The sequence below is a fragment of the Parasteatoda tepidariorum genome, chromosome 5 (assembly GCF_982258835.1).
Source record: "Parasteatoda tepidariorum strain Cologne lab strain chromosome 5, Ptep-v5.0, whole genome shotgun sequence".
Taxonomy (NCBI): Eukaryota; Metazoa; Arthropoda; class Arachnida; order Araneae; family Theridiidae; genus Parasteatoda; species Parasteatoda tepidariorum.
This window is the reverse complement of record NC_141759.1, coordinates 7,913,389-7,931,616: the sequence shown is the minus strand read 5'-3', so window position 1 is coordinate 7,931,616 and position 18,228 is coordinate 7,913,389. Positions and strand designations below refer to the sequence as shown.

Here is an 18,228-nt window from a genome sequence, read left to right as displayed (position 1 = left end):
ATCTGATATCGTTATCTCAAATGAAACAAGCAATAAACAACTGTTGCCTATAAGCAATAATAGAAAGATTAAAAGCAGAATGTCAATTGATGACAGATTTTGAGGGTTTCAGTTGCTTGGTTCGAGTTTTGAGAAATAAAATACTCGAATATTTCATAAATATCTATCTCATATTTTTATTTATATAATTATATTGCTTTCTAAGTGCAGAGATGCCAACTGCTCCGGACACGCCAAAATAATTTGAAAAACGGTAAATAAGCTAAGAAATTTTAGAAATTATGAAGTGGTGAATTATATAAGATTACGAATTATTTATAAATAGTGGTGGATAAAAATCTACTTAATTGAATTTATTAAACAAATAATCACAATTGATAAACTACCACTTTAAAATATATATTTGCTATTCGGAGCAAGTTGACGTCTCTTTAAGTGCTGTTCATGTATTTGTTCATGCGTGAAATTGTAGCATGTTCGCTGAGATAGTGTTAAGGAACAGTTTTATGCAAAAATGTCATCTGTAAGACTAATTTGACTTATCCATATCGGACATAGAGCCTTTCAGTTGCAATCAAAAGTCATATGTATAAGAAATCTTTTACTTACCTTTGCAACGCGTATTTTTCAATGTTTTACCATCTGGGCACAAACAATTCGTATCGTCCTTAAACCAACCTTTATCAAAAGTACAATTTGCATTTTTGCCACAGTCACATTCTAAAAAGGGAAAAATACACTTTAAAATATTTTGTAAAATAATCCCAACTAATTCCACAAGATTTCACAACGCTAATTACGATATAAACTAAGAGTAAATTGGAATAATTTTAAAACCTTACAGCTAATCAAATAGGGGTGCAGTGCCTGAAACAATAAACTGAACACCCTAAATAACTTTCGGTCTAATGATCGAACCTTCACGTTTTAGGACTCAACCTTAATGGTTTGAGAGCGCTACCTCAAATCTCATCTAATCCCAGATAACAGGACATTAGTCAATTAGACTCCTGATTCACTCCAAATTTTGAGAACTCAAAATATTACTCCAAAATTTTTAACTTTGCATACCCACCAAGATTGCAAATTCATGCGAAGGACTTTTTTCTTGTGTTAGATGAACTAATGATGAAATTCGTATATATATATATATATGTTGTTGTTTCTAATCCCCAAGAGGTCCATCCCAATTAGACCAATTCCATAAGTCCAAAAATGTCCAGGAAGTCTAAAAACAGATGAGGTTTTGAAAAAACCTCGTCGATCTTAAAATCGATACAGTTTAGAATATGCTCGGGCGAAGCCTGAGCAGTCCTACATTTAGTGCAAAGTCCAAAAGTCTTTTGCCCCTGAACATACGAGAGACACCTCAAGTGACCACTTGCAAAGCGAGATAAACAAGTCTGCTGGCTTCTAGGTCCCTCAAAAAGCAAAGCACTTCCAGGTCGTTTTCTGAAATACCAACTATGCGGTGGAGGAACCCGTACTTGTCGAACCTGGCCCTCTGCTTAAACCAGGAACGCGCCTCTGATTAACCTGCGCGACAGGCGATGCAGTATGAGAACTGGATTGAACTAGACTCATGGTACAGGGGAAAGTGTTACAGCTTCTGTTGGCCTAAAATGACCTGGAGCACCAAAGGTAGAAGACTGATTTAGCTCCATAGTTTCACCTGCTAGCATTAGCTGGGCATAATGGAATGGCCTTCACGCCTAGGGTGGCCCTACCAGGAGCTAAGCTCCCGACGTACCACGCCACGGTGAGGCAGCTAGCAGGATTTGAGGGGGATATATATATATATATATATATATATATATATATATATATATATATATATATATATATATATATATATATATATATAAATACCGTTAATGAGAGATAAATAATTTGTAGATAAATAATTTATTTTATTAATTTATTTCAATTTTTGAACAGTTCGAATTTTGAAGTTAGAATTTCTGGTTCGAATTCTTGAAGCTGCATTCATATATATATATATATATATATATATATATATATATATATATATATATATATATATATATATATAAGCTAAAAAATTGAGAAAATATGGAAAAAAATATAAAAAATAATGACAATAGAAGAAAATTATTAACAATAATTTTTTAAAAGTATTTAAAAGAACATAATTTTTAATACCTTAAAAAAAAATTAAATTAAACTTTGGAAAACAAAATAATGAAAAGATATAATCTCTTCATCAGCTCACACGATTATATCCGCAAAAGGAGTGCTTTCTAATATTGCATTAATATAGCCAAAGCAAAATATATCAATACAACAGTGTGAGGAGCACTCAAAAAAATTTAAACGAAATTGGAACACATTAAGTAAAAAATATGTACGGAAAAACAAACAAATATATCAAGCAAAAAACTGAAAATAAAATGTAAAGAGATTAGAGAACAGTACACGAAAGGAAATAGTGAGGAGCGAATTTAATGAACTTACGCGTACCGGAATCTTTCAAGAATGATTTATAATATTTTCGCAATAAGATTGCCAGATTACAATGTATGAAAACAGAAGCATAAATAAAGTGATATCTTATGGCACGTTCTTACTGCAAAACTGAAGCACGTCTAATTTGTTAGTTACCTTGGGTGGGCCCGAAAATGGATGCGCGCAAGGTAATAATATAATACAAGATAATTTAAAGTTTGTAATTAAAAAGTTTGATAATTAAAAAAATTATTTAAAAAAAAAAAAACAGGATTTACTCGTTTTGAATTGATTTTTAGCAGGAGCCAAATTATTATTGCTGCTGAAATCCAAAAATTAGGCTGAAAGAGCAATGCCCTAAACACATGAAATTAGAAGACGAACTAAAAACGGAAAAAAAAAAGAAAACGAAAGTAAGCTGATAGTAGATAATATTAAGCGCTAAAGCTGCTTTAAATATGATCACTATAACATAGCACAATAAAAACAAAACCGAACAAAAACGGAAACAAAAAGAAAACGGAAGTAAGGTAATAGTAGATAATATATATATATATATATATTATCTACTATTACCTTACTTCCGTTTTCGTTTTGTTTCCGTTTCAATAGCACATTTTTCAAACATAACGACACACATATCACAATTAATTTTACATCGATATACGTTTCTTGAAAAGTGAGCTGGAAGTTGGTAGTTAGGACTCTCTTGCAACCCCTTCTGGTCAGTATGTTTTCCACATCAATATCATGTGTGTTCCTATGGTAATAGAATCCAATGCAAATGGGCATCGTGTTTTTGTGAGAATAACTTCAACTTAATGGGAGTCGGTAGGGCCTATACATAATCAATAAGCAACTGATCTTTTTCGATGTACACTGCGCAAAAAGAAATGGACCTCCCTCATTAACTTTGATCTAACGATCGGATTTTCACGATCTAGGATTTATTCTTAATGATTTGAGGTTAGTGACCTCAAATATACAAAATAAATAGTGCAGACGATATTCAAAGTTACGAAATTAGACACAAAGACGTACTTTCTCTGAATTAACATGTTTTTTTTCGTCCGGTTGGGATTTCTGACCCCCAAAAATGCAGGTGGTAGCCTTAATTTTGGAAATATGACAGTCATAATTTGGTCAAGAATGCGATCTAAGGCTTGAACCCCTTAATGTTAATTTTACTTTTTACATATACAATGCCCGCCGTTTATTAAAATCACTTTCGTTTTATGCTCTTTTGATTTTATTAAGCGACTGATTTTATTAAGAAAACATTTTATTAAGAAACAACATTTGAAAAAAAATCAAATTTTTCAGATATATTCTAAATGCACGCACTTTAAAAGCAGAAATAATGACAACATTAATGCTTTATTTTAACAAATTTAATTATTTTAATAAAGTAAAATCCTACGTAAGATTAAATTTTCAAAATATTTGCGAAAAACCGATCAATGGTTGCTTGAGTTGCAGTATTTAAAATTAACTTTATAGAAGTTTTAATAGTTTTCGATATTTCCTCCTGTTTGTTATAAAGCTTGCTGCAATACATTAAATACTTTTCTGACTTCCATTTTGAAGATGGCACTGATGAGTTCATTTCATCTTCTGAGTCTGATTCTTTCATTTCTTGATTGGAACTAACTTTACAATTTTTGATGTCTGTAACAATTTCAGAATCAGATTTTTCTCCTGATGTTTGAAGGTTATCGTCAATAGCTACGCAACGTGAAAATTCTTGTCCATTTCATTTTCTTCATTGCTGATCATTTCTTCGAAGCAGTTATCAGCTCCATCGCCAGTGCTTAATTCACACTTTTTAAAGGAATTTGATATTGTTTGGGTTGAAACAATGTCCCATGTGAGTTACGAATTAAATGCATAGATAGTAAGGGATTTCGACAGTTTGTTTGCAGTTAAGAGTTCCGAAGAGCTGTCACAGTCTATGTCACTAATGATTTTTTGAACAACCATTTTTCTGTAATGAAACTTGAATGATCTTATTCCCTGATCAAGGGATCGAATAACAGCTGTAGTGTTTGGTGGCAAAATCCCTAATTTAATGTTTTTCAAACGCAAGTCCTCATCAGCAGGCTGCGCAGAACAATTGTCTAAAAGTAAGACGACCTTTTCGTTTTTCGGCTCCTTGTCCCATTCAAGAAGAAATTTTTTGAAGGTACTGGAAGTCCTCCATGCGTTATAGCTGTTGGCATAACTGGTGGGCAGATGTTTTACTCCCTTAAAACATCGAGGTTATAAACTCTTTCCTATCACTAAAGGTTTTTATTTTCACAGTTCCTGTCATGTTGCACGGTTAGTCTTTCCTTCATTTTTTTGCATCCACCAGTCGATTCTTTTTTAAACAGCAGTGTGTGTTCAGGAAGTGCTCGGAAAAATAATCCTGTTTCATCTGTGTTGAAAATTTGCTCTAGTTTATAGTCCTTGATGAGTGTTGGCCACACGTCGTTTACCCAATCGGCGGCAGAGCTAAAACCAGCATCTTGCTTTTCACCATGCAATTTACGATAAACAATGTTGTTGCGGTCTTTCCATCGGGTTAGCTACCCATCTGTAACTTTAAAATCAGAATCACCAAATAAGTTATCAAAGTCCTGTGCTTTGTGAAATAAAATTTTACGGGAAATTGGAATTCTTCGTCTACGTGCATTTTTAAACCATTCTAACAGAGCCATTTCAATTTCCTTTGATTCTCCTGCAATTGTGCTACAATTAAATTTTGTATGTACTTAGGCTTTAGAACAATTTTACTGTATTGTCTGGCGCAGCATGTCCTCATTTGGACTTTGTGCCACTAAACCCTACATTCAATCAATCAATCCGATTCTCCTTCACGTTCACGCTTTCTTGACAGATTTCCATTCTTTTTTATTTCCTCGGAAATATTTATCCTTTGTTTCAGAATGTAGAAAAGAGCAGTTTGGGAAATCCCTAATTTAATTGAAGCTTCACGTTGACTACATTTAGGAAGCTTATCATAGTTTTGCAACACTTCGAATTTATCTTTAAGACTCAAATCCTTCCTTTTCAGCATGCTGATAAAATTTAACATCAAACGAACTTAAAAATGATATGTGCTCTAACTTTAACTATAATTTACTCAAACGGCTTAAATAATATGAAACATGAGCACAGACAGTTTTTGGAAATCTATTCATGTTCTCTGTTAAGATGGATAACAAAAGAAACTTCTCTCCCTTCTATGGTTCATTCATTAAAAAGTAAGATAAGAATTCAACCCCTTGTTGAGTGAGATAGGTTTCTCCAAACTTCATTCAAGTCAAGCAATTGAAGCTGCGGCTTTGATTTTATTAAAGGATGTCTTTAACTTGTATTAACATTGTAATGATTCGGTTCTTGCCGATTTGATTTTATAACGCGGCTGATTTTATTATCCGGTGATTTTATTAGCCCTGATATATGCATTCGGAGAAAAATTTCAATTTTGCATTTAAAGTGGTTGTAAATCCATAAAGTGGCTGTAAATTTCAATCATCACTGCATATTGATTAATATTTATATAAGTGCATAATGATTATATGTTGCTTTTTTGAATTTTTTACAAAATAAAAAAGATTTTCCGTTCATTAATCAAAAAAAAAATCGTTTTTCTACCGCCAGAGAAAATTATCCTCGGCGAAATTAAAATTTCGCAATTATGCATGTGTTGGATAAAATTTATTTTTAATCTAAATTTGAGGAGCTGGTCATTTTTTTACTTAATTATTTTGCTTAATAGTTTACTTAATAATTAATTAAAAACATTTTTCGATAGGTAATCGGTAAGAATAACTGCAAAATTTACACTCACAAAAGTAATAAAATAGCTTATATTTTAAAGGCATAAAAAAATCTATTATTTATTTTACTTAGATGGAAGTTAATATAAGCTAAGCAGCATAATAACAACACAAATAAATACCTTTGCAAATCCTATCTTTATACATTCCATATTCTGGTAAACATTCACAGACAACCTGTCCAGATTTATTTCTCTTGCAGTGCCCATTTTCGCAATTACATTCTAAACAATAAAAATTATAAGAAATTGTAAAATATTTTCTTAAAAAATGTTAAAAACCAAAAATAGTTTTCATGAAAGATTTATATATATATATATATATATATATATATATATATATATATATATATATATATAATATAGCTGATTTCACGTAATTAGTTACAGGTCACGTTTAAAATGCTGCTTAAGAAATAAAGATATATCTTAAACTCAAATATTATTTGTGTAACTTAAGAAACTGAAATGCATGAAAAAAATTTTAATAGAAGAAATCAAAATTAGATTTATTCAAAAGAAATGGTAAAAAGCTGAAAAGAGTTTTCCATTAATCCTTTCGGGCCGACTGTCACAAATACGTGCCAGATAAAAGCGCGTCAATCATGGTAAAAAGATGAAACTGGTAATCAAAGTAATTCTTTAGCAGTTTATTTGTGGGAGGATTTGTAATTGTTTGATTTATTTTTTTCACCATTACTTTGAATGCTATATAATTTTTGAATACCAAAATAAAACTATTTAGTTATACTTTGAATTAACGCTGTTTTATAGATCTCGCCTAAAAGTTTCTCCCCTACCTGAATGATTGATGAGGTGGGCGGAGGAGCTCTATTGAAAAACCGCACCTGTTCCCGTAGATGACTACTCGCCAAATCTTTATGATGCCAACGACGATAAAGGCTCTCAAATGGAAAACCGATTTCCCAACGTTTTGAGACACATAGTTGATTAATTCTTCCTTTAGTGGGAGAGTGAAACTAGCGGAATTTTTCGGATGCACAAGGGATTTTTAGGAGATTCTAGGGGTGTTTCACCGAACATACCACCTGTGGTCTTTACCCCCACCCCTACAGAATGAAAGGAACTCCTAAGGTAGGTATACTGACATCGAAAACAAGTACAGGGGTTGACATAAGATTGATTTTTGGCATAACAATATGAAGTCAAAAATCTCGCCAGTGATATGTTTGTAAACTACACCTTCCCTCTTACACAGGAATTAGCTGCGCATGCTCGACAAATCGAAACCAAAAATCGAAATACTAGATCAGTTGTGACTAGTATTGACAGCACTGATCTAGTAACTAGTTTTACTCTATATCCACGCCCTCGAGTGAGCTGTTCTTTAATGTAATTTAGTCCTTTTTTTATAAGTTGTAATGATTAATATTAATTCATAACATTCTGTCTCTTTGCAGAAAAATAGGAAAATTCGCAAATTTTATAACACATTTTTTATCTCGAATTTTTGAAAGATTTATAATTTGTAAACTTTAAAATTTAAAAAAAAAAGTAACTAATATGTTCTTAAAATTTAATTCTTTATATCATTCTTCTAAATTCAAATACTTGAAATAAAAAAAACACAATTTATGTACTTACAAAAAATAAATAAATTAAATTAAATAAATAAAATAAATAACATTTTAGTGAGCAATCGAGCTGCCCAAAACATTAAATTTCATATAATGCACAAGAAATTGGAAAATGATGATAATTGCTGATATATATTCTCATTATTATCTGTTAGCGTTCAATTAGTTTGTAAAAAGCGTTTTTCTGGCTTTCATTTATGCTTAATGGTAATTCTAATTATTTTCATTCAAAAAGTCTTTCAAAATGTGACTTTACTCCTCTATTTCAATTACAAGTTATTTTGATATCTGCGTTGTGTACAAAAAAGTGAAAAAAGTACAAAAATAAGAACAGCATTTCACAACATTTACTAAGATGATAGACTATATATCCAGGATGATAAAAAAATATTGATTATTAAAAAATAATTTCATTGCTATAATAAACATTGAGAAGAAATCCTATTATATATAAGTTAATATATAGGTTATATATAGGTCATAATATATAGGTTACTACAATAGCTTTTATATTACTCTGATACTTAAACTGCAAGTTACTTTGATTTTTTGGGTCGTGTTAAAAGTTAAAAATATAAGAAAAGTGTCTCACAACATTCACTAAGATGACAATTTGTCTGTCAAGGATGATTAAAAAAATTAATGGTTAAAAAAATAATTTCATTGCGAAAAAGAACATTTAGCTAGAATCTTATTACCGTTCAGGAATCTAAAACACTTTTTTGTGGTTTTTCCTTGCATGTAACGCAAAATTTGATTATTTTTATTTAGTCTTAATTGAAATAAGTTATTCTTATAACTTTAATGATTATTATTGTATTCCAAGTAACTTATGAGTAATTTTGATTTCTGGGTTGAATTAAAAATAATGACGTTTCCTTATATTCACAAAGATGATAAACCATCTATCAAGGATGGGAAGAAAAAAAACTTGATTATTTAAAAATAACTTCTTTTAGATAATAAATATTTGGCTGGAATGCCTATTACCGATAAAAACAATCTGAAAAACATTTCTGTAGTTTTCTTTAGCATGTTACGCAAAATTTGATAATTTAATTTTATTTAAAATAAGTTGTTTTTATAGCTTTCATAAGTATATAATTGTATTTCGATACTTAAATTGTAGCTTATTTTGTTTTACTGGTTGAGTTAAAAAGAAGAGCTTTTCGTTTATATTCAATAAATTGATACATTATCTGTTTCATAATTTTATAACCGTCGTCGAACAGCCGACCTAATTTTGTGTTTACTTCTACTGATGTTCAACTCCGTAAATTCAATTTTAAATTCAATCCAGAAGACAAGGATAGTCCTGGTTCAGGAATTGAAAGAAATTTGCCTTCGTGGAGGACTTCTTGATGAAACTAACCAGCATTTGCGTTACATGGAGAGAAAAACCAAGAAAACCTCCCACGGTTAGCCTGACCTCAAGAAGACTCCTGATCTTCTGAGCCACAACGGCTAGGCCTAAATAATAATCAAAAATGGTTGCTTATAAAAAATTATTTCATTGAGATAAGGATGAACATTTAGTTGAAATCCTATTACCACCAAGCAATCCGAAGAACATTTTCGTGGTTTTCCTTTGCGTGTAACGCAAAATTTGATTATTTTAATTTAAACTTAATCTTGGTTAAAATAAATTATTTTTATAACTTTTAGAAACATTGTTTTACGCCGATATTTAAATTGTGCGTTACTTTGATTTTTGGGATGAATTTAAAATTACAAAAAAATATGAAGAGCACCTCGTTATATTCACCGAAATAATTGGCTGTCTGTCAAAGACGCTAAAAAATGATTTATTGCATAAAATTCATTACGATTACTGAGCATTTCGCAGGAACTCTTTAAGCGTCAAGCAATCTGAATGATATTTTCGTGGTTTCCCCTTACGTGTAACGCAAAATATGATTGTTTTCTTTAAAAAAAAAAGACATTCACAAAGGCAGCAATGGTTAAATATTTACATAAATTATAAGTTATTTTATCTTTTTCCCTTGTTAAAACAAAACAAAATGAAGAGCATTTATTGATTGTGGGCAATTCATTAGCAAGGTAGATAGTCTTACGCGGACTAAATTATTATAAATATATATATATATATATATATATATATATATATATATATATGTATATATATATATATATATATATATATATATATATATATATATATATATATATATATATGTATATATATATATATATATATATATATATATATATATATATATATATATATATATATATATATATATATACATATATATATATATATATGTATATATATATATATATATATATATATATATATATATATATATATATATATATATATATATATATAATAATTTAACAAATATAATATAACATATATAAATTTAACAAATTTACGGTTGCATGGCTTATATTTTGTTTAAAAAAATGTGTCCTTAATGTGCATTTTTAATTATAGCGATTTTAAAACTGAATGTTTAATTATTCACATCCAGCAGGAAAATTAATTTACGAATTTTATCTATCTTTAATTTAAATTCTTAAAAGTATCCTTACTATTCGTTACAACGCCATCCTCACTGGATGCACTTTTGCACGCGAGCGGCAACGTGATTAGTGAGTTTTGAGGATTTCTGTCGCATCCGAAAAAAATCACATTCAGTGCAAACGGTCCTTAAAAAATCTTAAAAATTCTGTTGTGTTAATCATGAGCGTAGCCAGTGGAGATCACGTTAATTATTTTTAAAAAACTGCTCGCCTATTTTAAGTTTCAAGAATGCATTTATATTTAAATATATATAAAAATAAATATGCATATGTGCAGTGCATAATAAAACGGACCACCCTGAATTACTTTTGGTCGAATAGTCGGATCTTAATATTTTAAGACTCAACCTAAATGGCTCGGTTGAAGGGTGAGCTCAAATTTGCTAATTAATAAGGGTAGACGATATTTTAAGTTTCTAAACCAAGCACAAAAACATTTTTTCTCTAAATAAACATACATTTTCTTTGACGGATTTCGATTTTTGATATCCCTAAAAGAAGGAGGTAATCGCTATCTCGTAAATATGGTTGAACTCTTGTACGTACTTTAACTTTATGCGTATTTTAAAATATCTCGAGAACATTTTAAATGAAATAAAAAAAATTGCATTGAATTATAATATTCGTTTATCCAAAGGTTATTTTATGGAGTCTTAAGTAAGTAGTACTAAATATGCTAACATATGTATAAAATATTATACTTATATAATTTAATCATTTAGCACTTTATTAGAGAGTATGATAATTTTTAAAAAAAATTTTTTTAATATTATTAGTTAATTAAAATATATTATCAAATATCACAATTCTTTTGTTTTTATTTTTAAGAAATTAAACTTTACTTTGTTTTTCGTTCATAATTCGGTCATTATTCAATTTGATTTAATTATTTATGTGATATAATAATAATAAAAAAATGGTGTTTTAAAAGCGTTTTTTTAACTTTATTTAGGACTTTGTTTTAAACATACAAATATTTTTTAACGAACTTATTTTTTTTAATTCTCTTTCTATACTGTTGGGTAAATATAATGATAAATTTCAATTTGATTTATTTTTAAATTAAGAAATCTTTCGCTATTTTCGTGATCATTTTTAGAAAATGTAGCAAAACTTGCGTTTACTTTTTCATTTAGAATTTGAAGATTGCGATCGAAATTAATAATTATGTAATTATTTAAGCAAAATAGTACAAGAAAACATTGATTTGTAAAAAACGCGTTTTTTAAAAATAAACAAAGTTTTTAACACTTTGTTTTAAGCGTATAATGAATTTTTTAACAAGCTTTTTTTTTTAAATTTTCTAAATTTTCTTTCAATAATTTTAACTAGATATATTTATAAAATTCCCTTCTTATTTTTAAACTGATAAATCTTTCAAGGAGCGAAACTTTTAAGAAATTATAACAAAACTTATGTTTACTTTTTAGTTTAAAATTCGAACCTCGCTCTAGTCAAACGAACTTAATTATTTATGTGAAATAATAATAGTAAATAAAAATTAGTGATGTTTCAAAAGCGACAGAGAGGGTGTTTAGTACTGGGCTAATGTTCGAAAAAACAGAGCATCTTTTATCATTTAAACATTCGGAAATGTTCATATATTTTTATTTCAAAATAAAAATTTCATATGTAGTTTCAATTTTGCTCAATTGGCTATGGCTCATTTAGTAAAATTATTTTTTATAGCTTCAAACTTTTTTTTTCAAAATTTAATTCACTTAAACTAATTGATTTCCGAATAAATTCATGAACCTATTGTTTTAAAAGACTTTTGAATCTTTGAATCCTATTGAAAGACTTTTGAATCTTTGAATCCTATTGAAAGACTTTTTGAATCTTTGATTTCTAGTTAAAAGCTTAGTAAAGTATCTAACTTAAATTAAGACTGCTTATACCTTATAAACAATAAAGAGGTGCAAATATTGTATCTACACACATTTTTTCAATAAATATTTTAAGCAAGATTTGTACATTGTAGTCAATTTATTTAATATCTTTCTTAAGCAAAACATATATATCTTCAAATTTATAAATTGATTTAAATCAATTTGAGTATGGAGTTTTGATAGAAATCTGATTTTCTGTGCCTTACAAGTAAATGAAATTAAATAATACTATATCGCGATACAAAATACAAAAATACTATATCGCGATGCAAAACTGACGATGCATCACGATATATAATTTCTAATATCGCCCAGTCCTAGTCATGACTATCCGTTTTTAGCTCTTTTGGGTAATTTATTATATCGTGAGAATTTTATTTTATTGATTGTTCAGATTGCTTACAGTCAAAAACTTGCAGAAATTAATTATTTTTTATTAGAATTTTATTTTATTGATTGTTTAGATTGCTTACAGTCCGAAACTAGCAGAAATTAATTATTTTTTTTATTAAATATCAGCTTTCTTTAATTTTTAATAAGGAATAATATTTTATTCTAAATAGACAAATTGTTCTTTCTATTACACTTAGAGTAAGATTTTCATGTGTGGAAAACTTTAAATTGCAACTATGAATAATTAAATCAGTTTTCCATAATTAATCCTTCACCATTTTAGCATAGTTAAATCAATTTCCTTTTTGAGTTATCTGAAGTGAAAGTATTAGAATCTGATAAAAAAATTTTGTAATTATTTAATATTTCTAACAATAATCAACTGCGACATTGAATACGCTTAAAAGCAATATTATTCAAATAATATTGCTTTTAATTAATATTGCTTAAAATTGTTATAATTTCAAACAAATCTATTTTTGATGCTTTTTTTAATGGTTAGGCCAAGATGTTTACGCACAAATATTTCTATTTAGAATCGTATAAAAATAAGTCGAATAAAAGATATAGAATACTTTATTTCATAAAGTTTTACAAAATAATAAAAAAAGAGCTAATCGTGGCACTTCAGTTTTATAAAGCAATGCTTTCATTATTTTTTATTTTTTTTTTTTAATGAATGCTTTTGTTGCAGTTGATTCATTTGTCGTCGTCGTAAAGTGTAGGCGAAAAATTACAAAGGTAGCATATTAATAATCTTTTGACGGAGATTGGAGAGTGGTGTCCGTTTTAAATTATTTTTTTCTGACACTCTAATTATAAGCAAAAATATATTTAGGTATTTTTTAACTTTAAAAAATACTCGAATAGTTACTAAAAATTTGTTTACATCATCAGGAAAAAACTTGTGCATTTTTTTTAAAAGCGTTATTTGAAAGTTTTTTTTTATAAAATTGTATCAATAATTCTTACTCAAAAGTACATCAATAATTAATTTTGTAATTTCAATAATGAATAATTGTTTTTCTTAATTTAGCTCTAAAAAAGTGCACATTTGAAAATTGGTTGGAAGCGTCATGTTTAGAAAATTTTAATGCAGGAAAAACAACGGTGTTTCATTTTGTACTTCGCAATCATAAATTATTAAAATGCTAAATATAATATTTTCACTTATTTTGACTTAAATTATTCTAAAATAATGAGAAAAATTTAAAAATTCCAGTTAAAAAATTAACGATTTAAAATATTGTAGTGTAAAATAAGTGAAAGAGTAAGAGTGAATCAGTACAGGGACAAAAAGTATTAAAAATTAACAAAACAAAAAAAATTTCTTTTATGAGCACCTGTTATATTGGGTATGGGTTGATAAAGAGTTGAATTTCCAGTTTTGTTTGTAAAAGAGGGAAGAGATAACATCACTATCTTTATCTCTTTTTAAGGTTGGCTCCAAGATTTACATGCAAACAAAATGGCTCAGTTTGAGTATGTCGAATCAATTCGAGGTGGTAAATTAGTTTTATTTAATGATTTTTTATTTAGAACTTATTTTAGAAACTTATTTTAGAATTGATTCTCGACATTTTTCTCTCTGCCCACCCTATCTAGATAGCGGTAAAAAGTGGTAAATCTTTTATGTAATCGGTTTTAAATGGTAAGAAAACAATAATCTTTGGGTTAATGTTTGCTTTAAAAGTTGAAGAATAAACTAATAGAAACAATAATAATTAGAACTGTGCTTCCGCGGGCCTAGAAAATTTTAAAAAGTGAAAATAAAACATGTGCTGGTATTTTAATTTTTGTGCAATTACCACTAAAAATGATTTTCCAAGGAAAGTATATATATGCATGAAAATTCCAGCTTACTAAATCAATGAATGAGAAAAGGGCCGCAAAGCTGACTCAGGTGCCCAGATATTTTAGACAGTTTAAGTTTAACCCTTAAATGGGCCCTTTATTTCTAGTAAAGGTAAATTAAAGCATTTCTGGAATTGAAATTGTTTTAAGAACAGTAATTGATATAAAAAAAATAACTAATTTAGTTTATAAAAATGCCATTTTTTTGGTGGTAAATATATTTAACATGTCCTATTAGGAACTTACTGACTTTTATTTCTGTTTATTTACAAAATAAATTCCTTAAATGCTACAAACTTCAAAAGGAATTATGTATTTTATAATTTTTATACGTTTTTTAAAAGTGACAAATGGTTACCAATTTTATTCAAACTCACTTCAAGAAAGCTGAAGTTATTGAAAAATGGAAACCTAAATTAAAGTGATAAAACGTATATCATGGTAAGTATACTTACCACAGCCTTCAAAAGGGTTAAGCTTACTAAATCACTTGAAGATGAAATGAAATATTAAAATAAGAAATATATTCGAGCATTAGCCTAAATATACTACCACTACTAGCGTCTTTCAAGAATCGCATGAGCCCTGTTGTAAGTTAAGAATGAAGTCATCCTAAAACCAAAAAAAAATTTTTGGACTTAAACGCATTGCATCAAGCATTATCGATTTCTTCCTACCACTCCCTACGTAGTAGAAAATTGGGTATACTTAGTAGTCACTGGTGTAAATATTTTAAACTCCTTGTTTGAAACATAGACGTAAATTCCATGAAAACTGTAGCTTTTATGGATAAATGATAGCTGATTTGAAATCAGCAGAGCAGAAGGTGCAAAAGTATCTAAAATCGGCAGCAGAAAGTTTTTTCCCCTTTATTATTAATCTATTTCGTCACTTCAGTAAATTTTTTTAAATACTTGTTAGAGACATAGAATTGAATTCTATGAAAACTGTAGCTTGTATGGATAAATGAGAGCAGATTTAAAATCAACAGTGCAAAAATGTCTAAGATCTGTAACAGAAATAAAAAATTCTATTTTCTCACCAGTGCATATAAATGATTTAAAAGCTCATATTCAACGCCGCTTTGTTTCCAACATATCTCACAGAAGAAGTTAATAATTTTCAAACTGAACACCTCATCCCAGAAACAATAAATTCAACCAATAATCAAGAAGTTAGCTGTATCATACAAAAACTGAAAAACAATAAAGCTCCAGGTGAGGACTGGATAAAAAATAAGATGATAAAACTATTACCAAACAACTACATCTGCAAAATCACGCATATTTTTAATGTCTGCCTTGCTCATAATTACTACCCACAAATCTGGAAAAACGCATCAGTCATTCTATTTCTCAAGAAAAATAAGAACCCAAGCTGCCCTGAGAGTTATCGCCCAATCAGTCTACTTAACATACTTGGAAAAATATACGAAAAAATCATCTACAATAGAATAAAACCACTTCTTACAGCCCTCCCCGACGAACAGTATGGATTCCGACAAAAACTAGATACCACCAAACAGTTACTCCGAATAATAGACTATACCGGCAGAGCAATCATAAATAAAGAAACAATAGCCTTCCTGATGATCGACATATCCAAAGCATTTGATAAAGTATGGCACACTGGTACAATATATAAACTCATACAGCTGAATTTTCCACCCGGCATAATCAAACTCCTATCCTGCTATCTTTCTAATAGAACATTTCAAATCACCATCAAAAACAAAAAATCCACAAAGAGAAACATCACAGCCGGAGTACCACAGGGCAGCATTCTGGGACCGATATTATACATATCATACACTCATGATTTTCCTATAAACAAAGCCGATTATAACAGCATAACAGCCTATTACGCAGACGATACCGGTATTATTATTAAATCCGGAAACCCAAATCATTCTCTTCAAAAACTACAAGACCATATAGACGAAATAGAAGACTGGTGCTTAAAATGGAAAACTGCAGTAAATGCTGGAAAATCACAAATATTAATTATACAAAAAAGAAGAATTAAAATACTTCCACAACTTCAACCAAAAATGTTCAACATACCAATACCAATAGTTAAAAAAGCAAATTATCTTGGCCTTATAATCAATAGCAAACTCAACTGGAATGATCACATCAAAAGCACAATAGATAAAGCAAATGCAGCAATAATAGCCATACAACCATTAATATATAATCAGAATAAGTCACTTAAACTAAAGAAGCTACTATATACAGCAATGATCCGCTCAATACTTACCTATGCCTCACCTGCCTGGACAACGATACCTCAACATCTACTGAAGAAATTAAACCAATGCCAAAACAAGATCCTTAGAAAAATAACCTGTGCAAGATGGTTCATCCGGAATACCAATATACATGCAGACCTCAAAATACCAACTCTATCACAGCATATATACAAGCTAAACGCAGATTTTTTCGATAAAGCCATAGAATGTAAAACAGCAAATTTTAATGAAATCTTTAAATTTGAAAATTATATCAAAGACAAAAACTACAGACCAATAGCTGCACATTTCACCTCCGACGCCTCATATCATAACTATCAAAACAAATAACTTCATCAACCTTTCTGAAAATAACGTTTACTCATGCTGCTACAATTCTGAACAACTTCAAAATCAAACAAACACAGTTTAGAGCAAGCTGCTCAATTTATTTTTGATTCTTTTTTAGTTATTCAAGCAAAGAGCTTGAAACATTCATAAAAGCAACTCCATTGCCTGCTTACCTCATTGCTCAACCAAAACTGTTCTAAAATTCCAGATGAATGGGATAGGGGCCGCTTCGTGGCCTAGGTGCCCAATAAAATCAAAACACTATGACTAGGACTCCAACATATCAGTGGTAAAGCTTTTAAAATGTTGGTAAAATTACGAAAAGTTCTGAAAGCTTTGAATTTTAAATGGCTACCACTCAATAGTTTTTTTTATTTTCCAAAAAAGGGTAGTGGTTTTCGGTTCTGTCAATGGAACTCATTTAGTCAGACATAACTCTCACCTCCTATATCAGGAAGCCTCCGCATGGTTTTTTATAACTAGTCTGCGCAAATTATTTAAAAAGTGAACCAGCTGTACGCATAAACCCAAATTCTATTTTAATAGTAATCGTTCGTTCGTTGTAACGGAACTGGACGTTTGAGGCCTTATGGCTTTGTTTAATAGTTATTGAGAGAAATGCATCATATATATTTGAGAAGTGAATTTGTAGTGGCAATTTGACAAACCAATGATATACGTAAATTAAACAAATTTTTAGACATTGCCACTTTCTAATTTTTAAGAGATTTTCTTTTAAATGGCTCTTTCGTAAAATGGTTAAACATAATAGTAGCATAATACCTATAAAAACGGTGTGAAGGCATTCAGTTATACCATTTAATTTCTAAATTGCATAAGCAAAAACCGAGATTCGCAGAATTTATTAACAGTTATTTCCTACCATAGGAAACAATTTAGTACTTATGTTATGATATCTTTATTTCTAGTTAAAAAGTTACTTATAAGATAGTTTTACTACGACCTTTTCCGGGACATAAATAGCCATAATTAATAACTTTACACACTAAAATTTGCGATACTTGCTGACCTAATTTTTTTAAACATTTTCTTTAGAACTGTCATTAGAACTTT

General features: G+C 29.2%; 1 protein-coding gene across 22 annotated transcripts in view; it reads right to left on the bottom strand.

The window, feature by feature from the left end:
- The window catches only part of LOC107442536 (uncharacterized), a 287,072-nt gene that overhangs the window by 55,748 nt on the left and 213,096 nt on the right, over nucleotides 1-18,228 (bottom strand). For all 22 annotated transcript variants that reach the window (XM_087163362.1, XM_087163373.1, XM_087163363.1 and 19 more), the window contains 2 exons: nucleotides 6,413-6,514; nucleotides 610-720 (listed from right to left, as the gene is read on the bottom strand). In XM_087163362.1, coding sequence (XP_087019488.1) covers nucleotides 610-720; nucleotides 6,413-6,514 — 213 coding nt within the window. The remainder of the gene's footprint in view (nucleotides 1-609; nucleotides 721-6,412; nucleotides 6,515-18,228) is intronic.